Raw genomic sequence first — 14,865 nt, 5'->3', positions numbered from 1 at the left:
AATTGTAACTTCAAGAAACAGAAAACCAAGAGACATTTTGACAATTGAAGGAGATAGTGTTGTGTTTAAAATATACAGAAATATACAGCTTGTTTATCTAAGGTGCACATTCATGAATAACCTTATTATTTCCCTTATCTTTATTATTATTTGTGGTAGTAGTGGTAGTTTTGTCTGGTGCCTTGGTTACTGGACTGTTATCTCAACCCATAGGATTTACATTCTTTCGATTCTCCTCCCCATCCTCCTGGGATTGGGAGGAGACGAAGGTGGGGGGAGTGAGCGAGCAGCTGTGCTGGTTCTGAGTTACTGGCTGGGCTTAAACCATGATATCAAACACTGTCAAAATTAATGGAATTATTGTAGATTTTCACTTTTGTGGTCCATTGAGTTTAAACTCAAAATAATGACAAGAGCATTTTGAACCTTAAAATTTTTTCTGACTCTTTCTTTAGCCCTGAGTTTATATTTTTATTTATAGAGGTACATATTTACAAATGATTATAAATATATCATATTGTATAATATTATATAATATGTATTTTTTTATAAATTTTTTGTGTTTTAACCGCAGCTGACAACCAAGCAACACACAGCCACTCATTCACTCCCCCTCCAGTGGGATGGGGGAAAGAATCAGAAGAGTAAAAGTGAGAAAACCCATGGGTTGAGATAAAGACAGTTTAATATGCAAAGCAAAACCCATGCACATAAGCAAAGCAAAACCCATGCACATAAACAAAGCAAAACAAGAAATTCATTTACTACTTCCCATTGGCAGGCAGGTGTTCAGCCATCTCCAGGAAAGCAGGAGTCCATCACACTTAATGGTTACTTGGGAAGACAAATGCCATCACTCCGAACCTCCAACGTACCCCCTTCCTTCTTCTTCCCCCAGCTTTATATACTGAGCATGACATCATATGGTATGGAATATCCCTTGGATCAGTTGGGGTCAGCTGTCCCAGCCATGTCCCCTCCTGACTTCTTGTGCACCCCCAGCCTCCTTGCTGGTGGGGTGGTATGAGGAGCAGAAAAGGTCTTGATGCTGTGTAAGCACTGCTCATAAGTAACTAAAACATCCCTGTGTTATCAATCATCAACACTGGTTTCAGCACAAATCCAAAACATAGCCTCATTCTATCTACTACGAAGAAATTTAACTCTATCCCAGCCCAAACCAGCACAATAGAACATATATAAATATGTGTATCTCACTATCATCTCACAAATACAAAACTTGAAACTGTTTGGATTTTTCATGCAATAAATCAGTTTTTAGTGTTCTGGAAAACTGGCCTGCAGTCTGGGAGTCAGGAGCCAGCCTGCAGAAAGAACTGTATTAATGATGGTGTCGTGGAATACATCCTGTGTGAGGAGGGTGTGAGGAAGGCAGCTGCCCCAGTAGGATGCTGGCCTCCTCTGGGCTCCAGTTATTCTGTCTGTTAAGAGGATGTGCTGTTTCCCTTGGCTGGCTTTTCTGGATGGGCAAGGGCAGCAGGGAGACTCATGAGCCAATGGCAGAGATAGTGGCAGCTCTGGAAGCATTAGCCTCATAGTCCTCATCCCCTCTAAATGTAAAAGCTTGTACTGTCCTCCTATAAAGGGTGGAAGAGAGAAGGGAGAACCTTGGGATACTTTTCTCCTTTGGGCAATGAGGAAGGGACTTTTCCTCATAAGATGCACCTTTGTATTTAAAAAAATACAGTAATAAACTCATTGTGCTAACAGGTTCCTTTAGCTTCTAAGATGGGTACTCAACAGTCCAGAAGTGAATGAAAAAGGTTTTATCTATCTGATCAGGAAATATTATGTTCTGACATTGATTGTCATTAAAAAAATAATTTACACGCATCTTCTTGTGTTTTTGTTTTACAACCCTAGATTGGTGAATTATTGAGCACCACACACCCTGCCAACAAAGCCAGCTTAACTCTTTTCTGCCCTGAGGAAGGAGACTGGAAAAATTCCAACCTTGACAGACACAACCTTCAAGACTTTATTAACATTAAACTCAACTCAGCTTCCATATTGCCAGAAATGGAAGGACTCTCTGAATTCACAGAGTATCTGTCAGAATCAGTAGAAGTGCCATCGCCCTTTGACATTTTGGAACCTCCAACTTCAGGAGGCTTCTTGAAGCTCTCCAAACCCTGTTGTTATATTTTCCCGGGTGGAAGAGGGGACTCTGCGTTGTTTGCAGTGAATGGATTCAACATGCTTATCAATGGAGGATCTGAAAGAAAATCTTGCTTTTGGAAACTTATCCGGCACTTGGACAGGGTAGATTCCATTCTACTCACTCACATTGGAGATGATAACCTGCCAGGAATCAATAGCATGTTTCAGCGAAAGATAGCTGAATTAGAAGAGGAACATTCCCAAGGGTCTACTACCAACAGTGACTGGATGAAAAATCTGATCTCACCTGATTTAGGAGTTGTATTCCTTAATGTACCTGAGAACCTGAAGAACCTGGATCCTAACTTTAGAGTGGAAAAGAGTGCAGAGGAAGCTTGGTTTACTCTCCAGTATTTAAATAAATTGTCTATGAAACCAGAACCTCTTTTCAGAAATGTAGGAAATACCACTGACCCCATCATTTTATTTCAGAAAATGGGAGTTGGCAAACTTGAGATGTATGTGCTTAATCCTGTCAAAAATAGCAAAGAGATGCAATATTTTATGGAACAGTGGAGTGGTACTAGCAAAGATAAAGCTGATTTTCTGCTACCAAATGGCCAAGAACTAGACATTCCATTATCCTATTTCACCTCTGTCTCATCCCTGATTGTGTGGCATCCAGTTAATCCTGCAGAAAAAATAATCCGAGTTTTATTTCCTGGAAACAGCACTCAGTATAATATTCTAGAAGGACTAGAAAAACTCAAACACTTAGACTTCCTTAAACAACCAATGGTTACACAAAAAGACCTAACTGGGAACACTGCTAGTCCGGCTGTGAAACAAGCAAAGTTGAAACAACTAACAGACAGCAAGGAGAGTCTGAAGCCTGATGCAAAGACACCAAGCAAGCCTCTCAGAAAGGAAGCTAAAGAAGAAACATCAGAGCCTGCAAAGCCTAGTCCAGCACCGGAAAAGCTTCAGAAATTGGAAAGCAAAGAAAAAGTTCCAATTAAAAAAGAGAAACCAACAAAAGGGGAGACCAAACCTATAGTGTCAGAAAAAGACATAACAAATAAAGAGCAATTAGTAAAATCTGAAACTTCTGAAAAACAAGCTACAGATGTAAAACCAAAAGTGGCAAAGGAGAAGGCAGTGAAAAAGGAAGTCAAAGGAAAACGTGAAGAAAAGAAAGAGGAAAAAGAAAAAACAAAGAAAGAGGTTTCTAAAAAAGAGGAGAAAACACCCATGAAAAAAGAGGAAAACCCCCAAAAAGATGAGATCAAGCAAGAAGTTAAAAAAGAGGTGAAAAGGGAAGAGAAGAAGGAAACTAAGAAGGAATTAAAGAAAGAAGCTCCACCAAAGGAAGTTAAAAAAGAATGTAAAAAAGAAGAGAAGGAAATTAAGAAGGAAGAAAAAGGAGCCAAAAAGGAAATAAAAAAGGTTCCTAAAGAAGCAAAGATGACAGCTGTTCCTTTGACTGAAGTCAAAAAGCCATCAGCAAAGCCTAAACCTCAAAAGAAGGAGGAACCTGCTAAAAAAGAAGCAGTACCTGCTGGAAAGACAAAGGAAAAAGGAAAAATGAAGACTGTGAAGAAAGAGATCAAAGTCAGTGGAGCACAAGCTACCCTTGCAGCAGTTGGAGCCACTGCTGCAACTGTAGCAGCTGCAGAAATTACAGTTAGTGGAAAAGAACTTGAAGTGGATAGATCCCTTATGTCTTCACCAGAGGATTTAACAAAGGATTTCGAGGAATTAAAAGCTGAAGAAGTAGAAACAATAAAAACCCCAAACCCTCAAGTTGCACTTACAGAGGATGAACTGAAACTCACTGGCACAGAACAAAAAGAGGCCTTTGAAGTCCCAAAAGAAAAATTAGATAATCAAGGACATGCCAAGTCCTCTGATGAAGGCATAACTACCACAGAGGCTGAGGGTGAGTGTGAACAAACACCTGAAGAATTGGAACCTGTGGAAAAGCACAGGGTTGATGACAATGAAAAGTTTGAAGATGAGGGAACTGGCTTGGAAAAATCATATGAAGCAGGAGATTATGAGGAAAAAGCAGAGACAGAAGAAGCTGAAGAACGAGGTGAAGATGAGGAAGTAAAGACACCACTGGACACCACAAAACCGTATATGAAGGAAGCAAGAAAAATGAAAGACAGTTCAGAAGAAATAATGGCTGAAGCAGATGCTAACATTAAAGCCGAAAAATATATTGAAAAGGCAGATGATAAGGCATCAAATGAATGGGCTGAGGAAGATAGGGAAGAAGCAGTAGAAAAGGCAGAAACTGAAGAGACTGAACAAGAAGAGGAAGACAAAGCAGAAGACATCAGAAATGAAGAGGAGACTGTAAAAATAGAAGCTGAAGGAGATTATATGATGGCTGTGGTAGACAAAGCTGCAGAAGCTGGTGAAGCTGAAGATAAATATGGCCTACTCATAATTACACCAACAAAATTCTTGAAGCCTCAGTCTCCAGCAGTTGAACTGGCCTCTTCTATCCATGATGAAACATTACCTGGTGGTTCAGAAAGTGAAGTCACTGTTTCTGATGAAGAAGATAGAGAAGATCAACCTGAGGAATTCACTGCTACTTCAGGTTATACACAGTCTACCATTGAAATATCCAGTGAACCAACTCCAATGGATGAAATGTCTACACCCCGGGATGTCATGAGTGATGAAACTAACAACGAGGAAAACGAGTCACCTTCTCAAGAGTACATAAACATTGCCAAGTATGAGACATCACTGTACTCTCAAGAATTTACTAGACCTAAACTTTCTCCACTTTCGGATGCTTTCAATGGATTATCAGAAGGATCCAAAACAGAGGCCACAGAAGGTAAAGACTATAATGCCTCAGCTTCTACCATCTCACCACCTTCTCCATTAGAGGAAGACAAATTCTGCAAATCTGCATTCCAAGATGTATGTTGGCAAAAAGGAAGTGAAATCCAAGGCACTGCCAAATTAGAAATCAAAGAACCCTATCCAGAAGATGGTGGAAAACATAGTCCAGCCAAGAGTCCAGCTGAGAGTTTGTCCCCTCCATCACCCGTTGCCAAAACACCACTGAGTGAACGTAGTGTGAACTTTTTGCTCACTCCCAATGAGATCAGTTTCTTGGCTGAGCCTGTCCCCATTGCTACATTACCTGATGTACATCAAGAAGTTGCCAAAGAGCACTGTGCAAGCCCTGAAGAGAAAATGTTAGAAGTAGCATCTCCCTCACAGTCTGCTTCTGGTAGTGCTGGCCACACACCTTATTATCAGTCTCCCACTGATGAAAAATCCAGTCAGCTTCCCTCTGAAAGCAGTGAAAAGTCAACAGAAACTCCTGTCAGCTTTGAACTCAGTGAATTCAAAGATGAGTCTGCAAAACCGAGAATAAGCCCTATGGATGAGCCTGTGCCAGATTCAGAATTTCCTATTGAAAAGGTTCTATCACCTCTACGGAGTCCACCCCTGATAGGTTCAGAGACCACTTATGATACATTTTTGAGTGCTGATGTAAAGTCTTCCACCAGAGATTATGGTAGTCCTGAGGAGAAACCTGAAAAAGAAAAATCACCCAGTCAGATGAGCCCAGCTTCTGAAGCCAGCTCTGTGAGCCTTTTCCAAGAAAAACAAGATGGAAAAAACATGGAGTTTATGGTAATTAAGGAAGGCTTCAGCCTAGAAAAGAAGATGGAGGATGCAGAACCCAGCAGTCCCCAGTCTTCACTGCTTTTGGATGAGTGCAAGTTAGCAGGTGATCTCTCACCTACTCAAATAGATATCAGTCAGTTCAGTTCCTTAAAAGAAGACACCAAAATGTCGATTTCTGAAGGCACTGTTTCTGACAAGTCTGCAACTCCAGTTGATGAGGTTGTAGCAGAAGACACTTATTCCCATATAGAAGGAGTAGCTTCTGTCTCTACAGCATCTGTTGCTACTAGTTCATTTCCAGAACCAACTACTGATGATGTATCTCCTTTGCATGCTGAAGTTGGATCCCCCCACTCTACTGAAGTTGATGATTCCCTTTCAGTATCAGTTGTACAAACACCAACAACATTTCAGGAAACAGACATGTCTCCATCTAAGGAAGAATGCCCAAGGCCCATGTCAATTTCTCCACCAGATTTCTCACCTAAAACCACAAAATCAAGAACCCCAGTGCACAATCATAGATCTCCTGAGCATTCAACTATGTCAGTAGAATTTGGTCAGGAGTCCCCTGAGCAGTCTTTAGCAATGGACTTTAGTAGGCAATCTCCAGACTATCCTACTGTAGGCACTAGTATACACCATATATCTGAAAATGGACCATCAGAAGTAGATGATAGACCTTCAGATATACAGGAGCCTATTTTTGCATGGAAGATTGCTCCTGTGGAGCAATCATCTTACTCTCAGGAGAAGGATATTTCAGAAATTATTTCAGTTTCTCAAACTGAAGCTTCATCCTCAACTTCATCAGCTCATACGCCTTCCCAGTTAACTTCACCACTGCCAGAAGAAACTTTTTCAGGTGCTGTTCCACCTAGAGATACGTCACTACATTCTTCTTTTACCTCAGAAAAGGTGCAGAGCCTAGGAGAAAAGCTGTCACCAAAGTCTGACCTATCTCCATTAACTCCAAGGGAATCTTTTCCTCTGTACTCTCCTAGTTTTCCAGATTCACCTCCTGCAATCACAGAAGTGGTGTCAGCTAGTCACACATCTTTGCTGTCACTGCAAGTGTCTTCTGTCAAAGCAGTTGCTTACCAGGAACCCCTAACAAAGCACAGTCCAGAACCTTTAATCAGCCCAGAAAAAGAAGATTCAGAGAAAAACAGCAAGTCACCAGAAGAACTTAGCTATTCTTACAAGGCCACAGAGAAAACTACTAAGTTACCAGAGGATATTAACTACTCCTATGAGGCAGTTGCAAAATCTAGATCACCTCAGGCCACAGATTATTCCTATGAGATAACAGGAAAAGCTCCTAAGTCACCTGAGGCCACAGATTATTTTTATGAGATGACAGAGAAAACCACGAGGTCACCAGGAGTCACAGATTATTCCTATGAGATAATTGGGAAAACCACATCGCTTGAGGTCACAGATTATTCCTATGAAAGACTTGGAAAAGCTACCAGATCACCCGATGCTATGGATTACCCCTATGAGACAACAGGGAAAGCCATCAGCTCACCTAAAGCCACAGATTATTCATTTGAGACAACTGGGAAAACCACCAGGTCATCTGAAGCTACTAGCTATTCCTATTTAGCAAGTGCACATTTTACTCCACGAAAATTGTTAGCAGAATCCCATCAAGATGTTCACTTATGCCTTGTGTCCTCCTGTGAATATAAACATCCTAAAACTGAACTTTCACCCTCATTTATCAACCCAAATCCCCTTGAGTGGTTTGTAAATGAAGAACAGTCTAAAGATGGAGAGAAGCCGCCTTCTGGGGGAAAGCAGCAAGGGCGACAGTGTGACGAAACCCCTCCCACATCCATGAGTGAGTCTGCCCTATCTCAAACTGATTCAGATATTCCCCCTGAGACTGAGGAATGCCCTTCCATCACTGTAGATGCTAACATTGACTCGGAAGATGAGTCAGAAACCATTCCAACGGACAAGACAATTACATACAAACAAATTGACCCATCGCCTGTCCCGATGCAAGATCACAGCCCTTCCCCTAGGCACCCTGATGTCTCCATGGTTGACCCAGAGACTTTGCCCACTGATCAGAATTTGGGTAAACCTTTGAAGAAGGACTTCAAAGAAAAGACAAAGACAAAAAAGCAGGGTACTAAGACCAAGTTGTCTTCTCCTGTTAAAAAAAGTGATGGTAAATCAAAACAAATGGCTTCACCAAAACCAGCTGCAAAAGAATCCTTAGACAAAATTTCCAAAACAGCTTCTCCAAAAAAGGAGTCTGTGGAGAAGGCAACCAAAAATATCTCTAATCCAGAAGTAAAGTCTCGAGTGGAAGAGAAAGATAAGGACACCAAGAATGCAACAAATACAACATCCAAGTCATCAAAGACTGCAACCACAGGTAAAGACAGATAGGAGTTCCCTAATGTTAAGATTTTGCAGTGAAGTTAGGCTGCCTAATAATCTTTACATCAGCTGAGATTTTGCAGTGAAGTTAGGTTGCCTTTATATCAGCTGAGAATGTGATTTGTAGCAAACCCCCAAAGGAAGTCCATGTTTTAAATATAAATCTGGTGTGTAAGGCCAAATTTAAATGAATGAAATTCACTGTATTAACTTTTGTAATCTGAGAAACTTGATGTGTCAGTTTGCTCAGATGTAAAGAATTAGAGAGTACATCAAATATAAAGAACTTAATATTAGCTATCTGAATTGTTAACCAACTAATAGAATTAAAAGTATCATCTTGGTAGGTGAAGTGAAATCAGTAGTAAAGTGAACTACTTTATTCATTGTAAGAATCATGCAGGAACAGTGCTCAACATATGCGGGAGATAAACGGACAGCATACCAACCAATGTGATTAAATGCTGACCTTTTATTGAGCCCGAATAGTTGTTTATATATTCTTTCTGAGTGTCCACGAGAGCTTTATACAATCCGGATTGGTTAAGTCTACTAACACACGTGCATAGCTACAGCTCATGATTGGTTAATACTTTCAATTCACGCGAAAGCCTTATAAGTCCATAAGTTTGTCAAGTTCCTTGTTCCACATCCGGGAGTTGTTTGTCCCGAGCCAACTTCCTCATTCTGCTGTCTCAATTGTCCTTTCGTAACCTTGTCGTTAGGCCGCAATGCCTAACTCAAACTCTTGCCATTGACATGAGTCCTGGATCGCTCATGTGTCCATTTTGTTCCAAATAATCTTCCACAAACATAAAATAATGCAATTTAATATTGTGAGAGGCAAAGGTACTACCAGACATTATATGTTTTTATTTCTTTGCTGGATTAATTTTAAAAAGTATTTTAAAAAAATTATAACAGTAGTAAGAGCACTTTAGATGAGCTGAGCATGTATATCACATGCCATCAGTGATGACTAAATATACAGAAAATTAATGTAATTTTGAATGACTGTTGTGTATTCTAAATAGTAAAATATGAATTGCATTACTGAAGAAGGCATTGTGCTAATATGCTGTTTCTGGCAGATCTTGTTAGAGAGTGTTTAGGGGAATACTTTGATTTTACTGTTGTCAGGACTGATGTTCTATTGAAAGCTTTTTACAAGGAGCAGGTCTAGGATTCAGTACAAGCAAACCAGCATTCAGTTATCTATCTGTAGCTTCCCCATTTTAAATGGTCCACTGTTCCTTTCTTACACCATCGTTTGCATGTCTCTGTTAATAGATGCTTTTCAAAGCAGCAGTATGGTTCCTCATGCTGTACATTTCTCCAGCACTTTAGCTTTATATTAGATTCTTCTTCCTTGAAGCATACTTCTCAGGTATACACTAGAGCTGAAGACAAGACTCTATTTAATAATGCCATTTAAGTGTAAAATGTAATGTCTAATATTTTATCCAATGTTTGTATCCATAATTCAGAAAGATGTATCACAGATTTTTTATGATAAAAGATGATAAAAGTATTTTTAACAAACACAATAGTTAAAACCTCTCTAATTTAGGAAATCTTATCATCTTATGATGCTTATTTGGTATATTGCCCTATGATGAATGGCAGGTCACACTAGACAATTGTATTGGACTTTCCTGGCTTTACAACATGTGATCCTAAATTGCTCATTGCTCAGATAATTTAGTTTAACAAACTTCATACTCTGTAACATCATGAGAAAGCAAATAAAACATAAATGGTGATCATCTGGATACAATTACTGATTGAATCCTGATTGTCAGTTCACACCTTGATCCAATATGTAGCAAAACCAGGGGGTTTTTGGTAGTATTTTTAATGTGAGTGATCAAACTTTGTACTTCCTTTTGACTGAACGTCTTCTTAGAACAGACACTGCTTTATATGTATATACATTATATGTATAGCAGCAAAAGCATGCTTCCCTCTACTTTTTGTGATAAGTGGCTAGTTTGTGTATGCAAATAAGGATACAGCAGGCAAACAAATGCTAGTTCTCAGTTTCCTGAAGTAATTGCTTTAGGAAGTTTCTCTGTTCTCACGAGTTCCTCTTTGCCCCTCTTTCTGCTCACATGTAGTAGCTTCCTCATGCACCTGTAAGACAGTCTGAGCATATCAGTAGCTACCATGTCTTGGCATGTGCTGATACCCCAAATCTCAGGACCACTTCTGCATGGCTCCCTGTGTGACCCTAGCTTTTATAAACATGCATACCTGAGACTTTTGAAAAGCTGTACTTCTTAAGTTGGAAAATAATACTGCCATTTATTGAATGGTAATTCAGTAATCACAGCCCTGCGTAGTAATTGTTGGATAATAGTAGTATATTACTGGGAAAAGTTCAGTCACATGTTGGTTATGTGTTAGGGAGTTTTTATTGCATTATATAGTTAGTTACTTTTATTCAATTTTTTTCCTCCCAGTACAATTGTAATTGGCATACAACAAAGCTGGAACATGTCATTAGATGTAGGAGGGCAATACCATAATTGTTTCAGGGGACACAGAAGTACAATTGTAGCTATGTAATGCTAAACCAACACTAGCAATTTTCAGAATATAATCTCAGCAGTTATAATGGTAATTAATAAATGCATGTTTTTAACCAACCTCTGATATATACTTTTGTTGTTTGATTTCCAAAGGACCCAGGAATAATAAGTCAGCAAAATCTACAGTGGTGCCTCCAGGACCTCCAGTGTATTTGGATCTGGTGTACATTCCTAACCACAGCAATAGCAAGAATGTTGATGTTGAGTTTTTCAGGAGGGTGCGGTCATCCTACTATGTAGTGAGCGGAAACAATTCTGCAGCTGAGGAGCCAAGCAGGGCTGTTCTGGACTCCCTGCTGGAGGGCAAGGCCCAGTGGGAGAGTAACATGCAGGTAGGGTATGCTAGTATGGCTACCTGGAAATTTAATCTCTGGAAAGCAATTACAGGAAGCCAGAGTGCCTCTGAAGTGGGCAGCAGCTGCTGGGGACAGGAGTTCCCAACCTGGGCACCTTGTTTCACCAGTGATGTGAGAGGACACCCAAGTGAAGCACAGAGCTGCACCATACTCAGCTGCTCCCCCATTTCTGGCCCTTCTGACATGTCTCTGGAGAATAAAACAGTTGGGAACTGGTTTACAGGGCCATTTGGCTATTTCATCTTGTCGCTATACCATATATGATCCAAGTTTGGAAACCTTACAGATTATAAGTAGGAAAGAAAAGTGAACATTTCACGATTTATACTGTAATCATGTACACTTGTAAACTTCATGTGCCTTTCTAACATGATAAATAAGTAAACAAAATATTTGGCCATAATCTGAAGAGCAGACTACAGACTGCTACTTCTCTGGAAAGTTGCATCTCAGCACCTTAGTATTTTGATAAACTGCTTCTTTACAGTAATTTATCTTATCTACATGTTTATTTAAGAATTTATTGCATAAAGATCCACTCTTTCCAAGAGGGAATCATACTTGTTGGCCAGGACTTCTTACAAAGACATTTATCTTATCAGTTGTTCCTGTTCTTCATTCTTCAGTTCTGTTTTGTATTGCAGGTGACCTTAATCCCAACCCATGACTCAGAAGTGATGAGGGAATGGTACCAAAACACCCATGAGAAACAGCAGGACCTCAACATCATGGTTTTGGCAAGCAGCAGCACTGTCGTTATGCAAGATGAATCTTTTCCCGCGTGCAAGATTGAACTGTAAGAACAAGACCATGCACCACAAAATTTAATTTTGTTTCCAGAAATTCTTCAGTTTGATGGCACCTTTTCTAAAAATTCAACCCATCTATTTCAACTGCTGAACTGTATACCTGCAAAATGCTATATTGTATCATTGTGATTCAAGTCACTAATATTTTTCAGTCTTTGCTGATTGCTAAGGAAAATAACAGCATTCCCATACTAGGGTTCCAATTTCTGCAAAAATACAGATCCAGTTTCATCTCTGCTTAACGTTTGGAAACCATGTACTAGCAACCCCAACTGACTTCTGCCAGGTATAGGCATTTGCTCTCTAAAGAAATACAAAGAAAGAGAGAGAGGGGTAGGAGGAGAAAGTAATAAATAATTAGAACTCCAGTAGTCTCATGGCAATAGCTGTATTGCTTACTGCAGTTTGTTTATGCACTCACATGAAAATGAGGTTTTAAATTTGTATCAATCTGAGCTATTGCCAAGGAGGTCCTTACTTTACAGAATTAATTTAGCTGGAAAATAAGAAGCAGCAGAATGTGGCTAGGAAGGGATGTACAACCTAAATGTTCATTAGCAGTTTTCCACTTTAATTTGAACCCTGCATACTCACATACCATAACAATCGTAGGCCAAATATGCATGTAGTCTGAACCCCCCCCCATTCAGAATTCTAAAACCTTTCTTTCAACACGTAGAATTGTTGGTCTAAGGCATTTTCCTAGTGAAAATCTGCTCACTCCAGTCAGAACGGACCAGTCCACATACTTAAACACCCATGTCCACTGTCAATTAACTGAAGCAAAACCAAAGCATTTGGGAGTACATACAGTAGAGAATTTGCCTTAGAAAGTAACTTGAATGTACAAAGAAACTTGATGCACTTATTTTTTAATGTCGAGACAGCAAATTTATGAAACGTCTGTGTAGGATCATAGTTAGACCAGTAAAGAAGTATGAGTGTGCATGTGCGGTACTAGAAACCTATCTGACTGGTCAAACAGCTTGGTGCTATGAATTACGTATGTTAGTTCTGTGAACAATTCATTGATGCATCAGGACAGCTCAACAAGACAAGATGAGCATTTTTTAAAGCTTCTTTTGTACTGTGGAGACAAGATTGGTGTCTGGTATCAGAGTTGCAAAACTTAGTGAAACATTCAGGATGATGAAAAAGGTTACCTGCAAGTCTGTACAGTATTTAACCTTCCTTTGTCTTACTTTATTTGTTTAGTTTAAGAGTAAATATGGGAACAAATGTACAGAAACTTTTTTTTTTTTAGTGCTGCATGAACTTTTAATAGATTTTTAACAAAAGTTTTAATTTTACAGAAAAATGCAAAGAAACATTTTCCAGGTGAAGGCAATTTTTTTAGTAGTTTTATAGGATAAATTAATGTTGTTTAAGGTTCTAGTGAGAATGGATATTGAGGTAAGATTTATTGAAAATAGTCAACTACCAATACCTTTTTGGGGGCGGGGGGGTGTGTGTGTGCACGCGCGCACCCTGATGGTAAAATTCACCAATTGACGATGACAGAAAATGGGATTTGAAATGTTGATTGCCTAATATTTACAAGGGTGTAACCTACATTCTCAATCTCATAAGGTCTTGAAAAAATAATAAGCAATAAGCTAAAATAAGTCTCCTTTCCATTCCCCCTTCCACTCTCTCTTCCATTCCCCTTTCCTTATCTAGACCGATTGCAGCTGAACAGCATGTAGAACGGTTCTGTCATTTAAGACAGTTTGGATTTTTTAGTCTCAGAAGTTTTATCCCAATAAAAATATCTTGTTATATTGTAGGTTTGCAAATCTGAATTTAAAAAGGTATAAAGGCCTCCAAAATCAAGATATATGCTGGTCTATATGATTCACTATTATGGCTGGTATTAAGTTTCACAATGTAGTGAACTATGACCTCATTTTATTTTCTTTACTTATAATTTATTTAAATTTTACATTGTTAAGATATTTTTTTTTAATAGGTATATGTTTGCACTCCTATTTTTTCTGAGGGTTTGGTTATACTGCTTTAGGACCCTTTAAATGTGGGCTCCTGAGGCCTATTTAATGCTGTGAATTACTGTTTGTTGGGGTTTCTGATTTACTTTTAATGTCTTTTTTTTTTTATGTATCTCTAGCAATGCTGTTTTATTTATTTACTTTTTATTATTTACTTTTTAGGTTGTTAAGAATAACTCAGAATGACTATGATAGAAAAGAGATGGAAATGCATTGTGAAAACAAGCATGTTTGCTGGGCTCATAATCATTTGCTTAAAATTGCTTTTGTAATGCATAGTCTTCAAAGTTATAGGCAAAATGTTTGGCAGAACAGTTTTACTATTTCTACAATTCTGCTTTGTCTACTTTTTTACACAGGTCAGATTTCAAACTTTTTGAGTAGGTGGGAACAACTTTTCTGATTTTCTGACAATATCTGAAATGGTTTGTACCTCTGCTTTGGTAGAAAATAAAAGTACAGCAGTGGTCCTGAGACTAATCTCACTTATGCCACTTACTCTTGTGAATCAGGAGCAATTTCACTACAATCAATCAGGGAAGTTAGTCATTTGGTCTTACTGTAAATTAAATTAGAATTGAGCCTTAAATCTCCCCAAGCAAGTATGTGATGTCTCAAGCATTCGTTTTACTTTAATAATAATTAGGCAGTTAAAGCCAATCTTAAAAACGTTCATTCTTTTTTTTCTGCTATAAGAATATTAAAAACCCATTCTGGCTATTCTGAGGTATTGTGATGCCTGTTCGATCCGTTGTTACACCTGGGTGTAACACAGCAATGAACTCCTCCATTACCTCCTCTTGCCCTTAATGTCTTTCCTGCCTGTGGAACTAATCTAACTGCTAATCATAATACTACAAAATTAGTTTAGTAACAGTCATCAAAATGTACCATGTACATTAACAATCAGTGCCGTTGATCA

At 38.9% G+C, this 14,865-nt stretch overlaps 1 protein-coding gene across 1 annotated transcript in view; it reads left to right on the top strand.

Annotated features, from left to right (window-relative positions):
- Positions 1-11,928, top strand: part of LOC115619168 (microtubule-associated protein 1B-like) — a 99,361-nt gene extending 87,433 nt beyond the window's left edge. Inside the window, exons 5-7 of the mRNA XM_030511216.1 lie at positions 1,885-8,176; positions 10,866-11,104; positions 11,773-11,928. Coding sequence (XP_030367076.1) covers positions 1,885-8,176; positions 10,866-11,104; positions 11,773-11,928 — 6,687 coding nt within the window. The remainder of the gene's footprint in view (positions 1-1,884; positions 8,177-10,865; positions 11,105-11,772) is intronic.
- Positions 11,929-14,865: the final 2,937 nt, after the last annotated feature.

This window comes from Strigops habroptila, chromosome W (genome assembly GCF_004027225.2).
Source record: "Strigops habroptila isolate Jane chromosome W, bStrHab1.2.pri, whole genome shotgun sequence".
NCBI classification, from domain to species: domain Eukaryota; kingdom Metazoa; phylum Chordata; class Aves; order Psittaciformes; family Psittacidae; genus Strigops; species Strigops habroptila.
The sequence above is the reverse complement of the archived record's forward strand: the minus strand, read 5'-3'. Positions and strand labels throughout refer to the sequence as shown.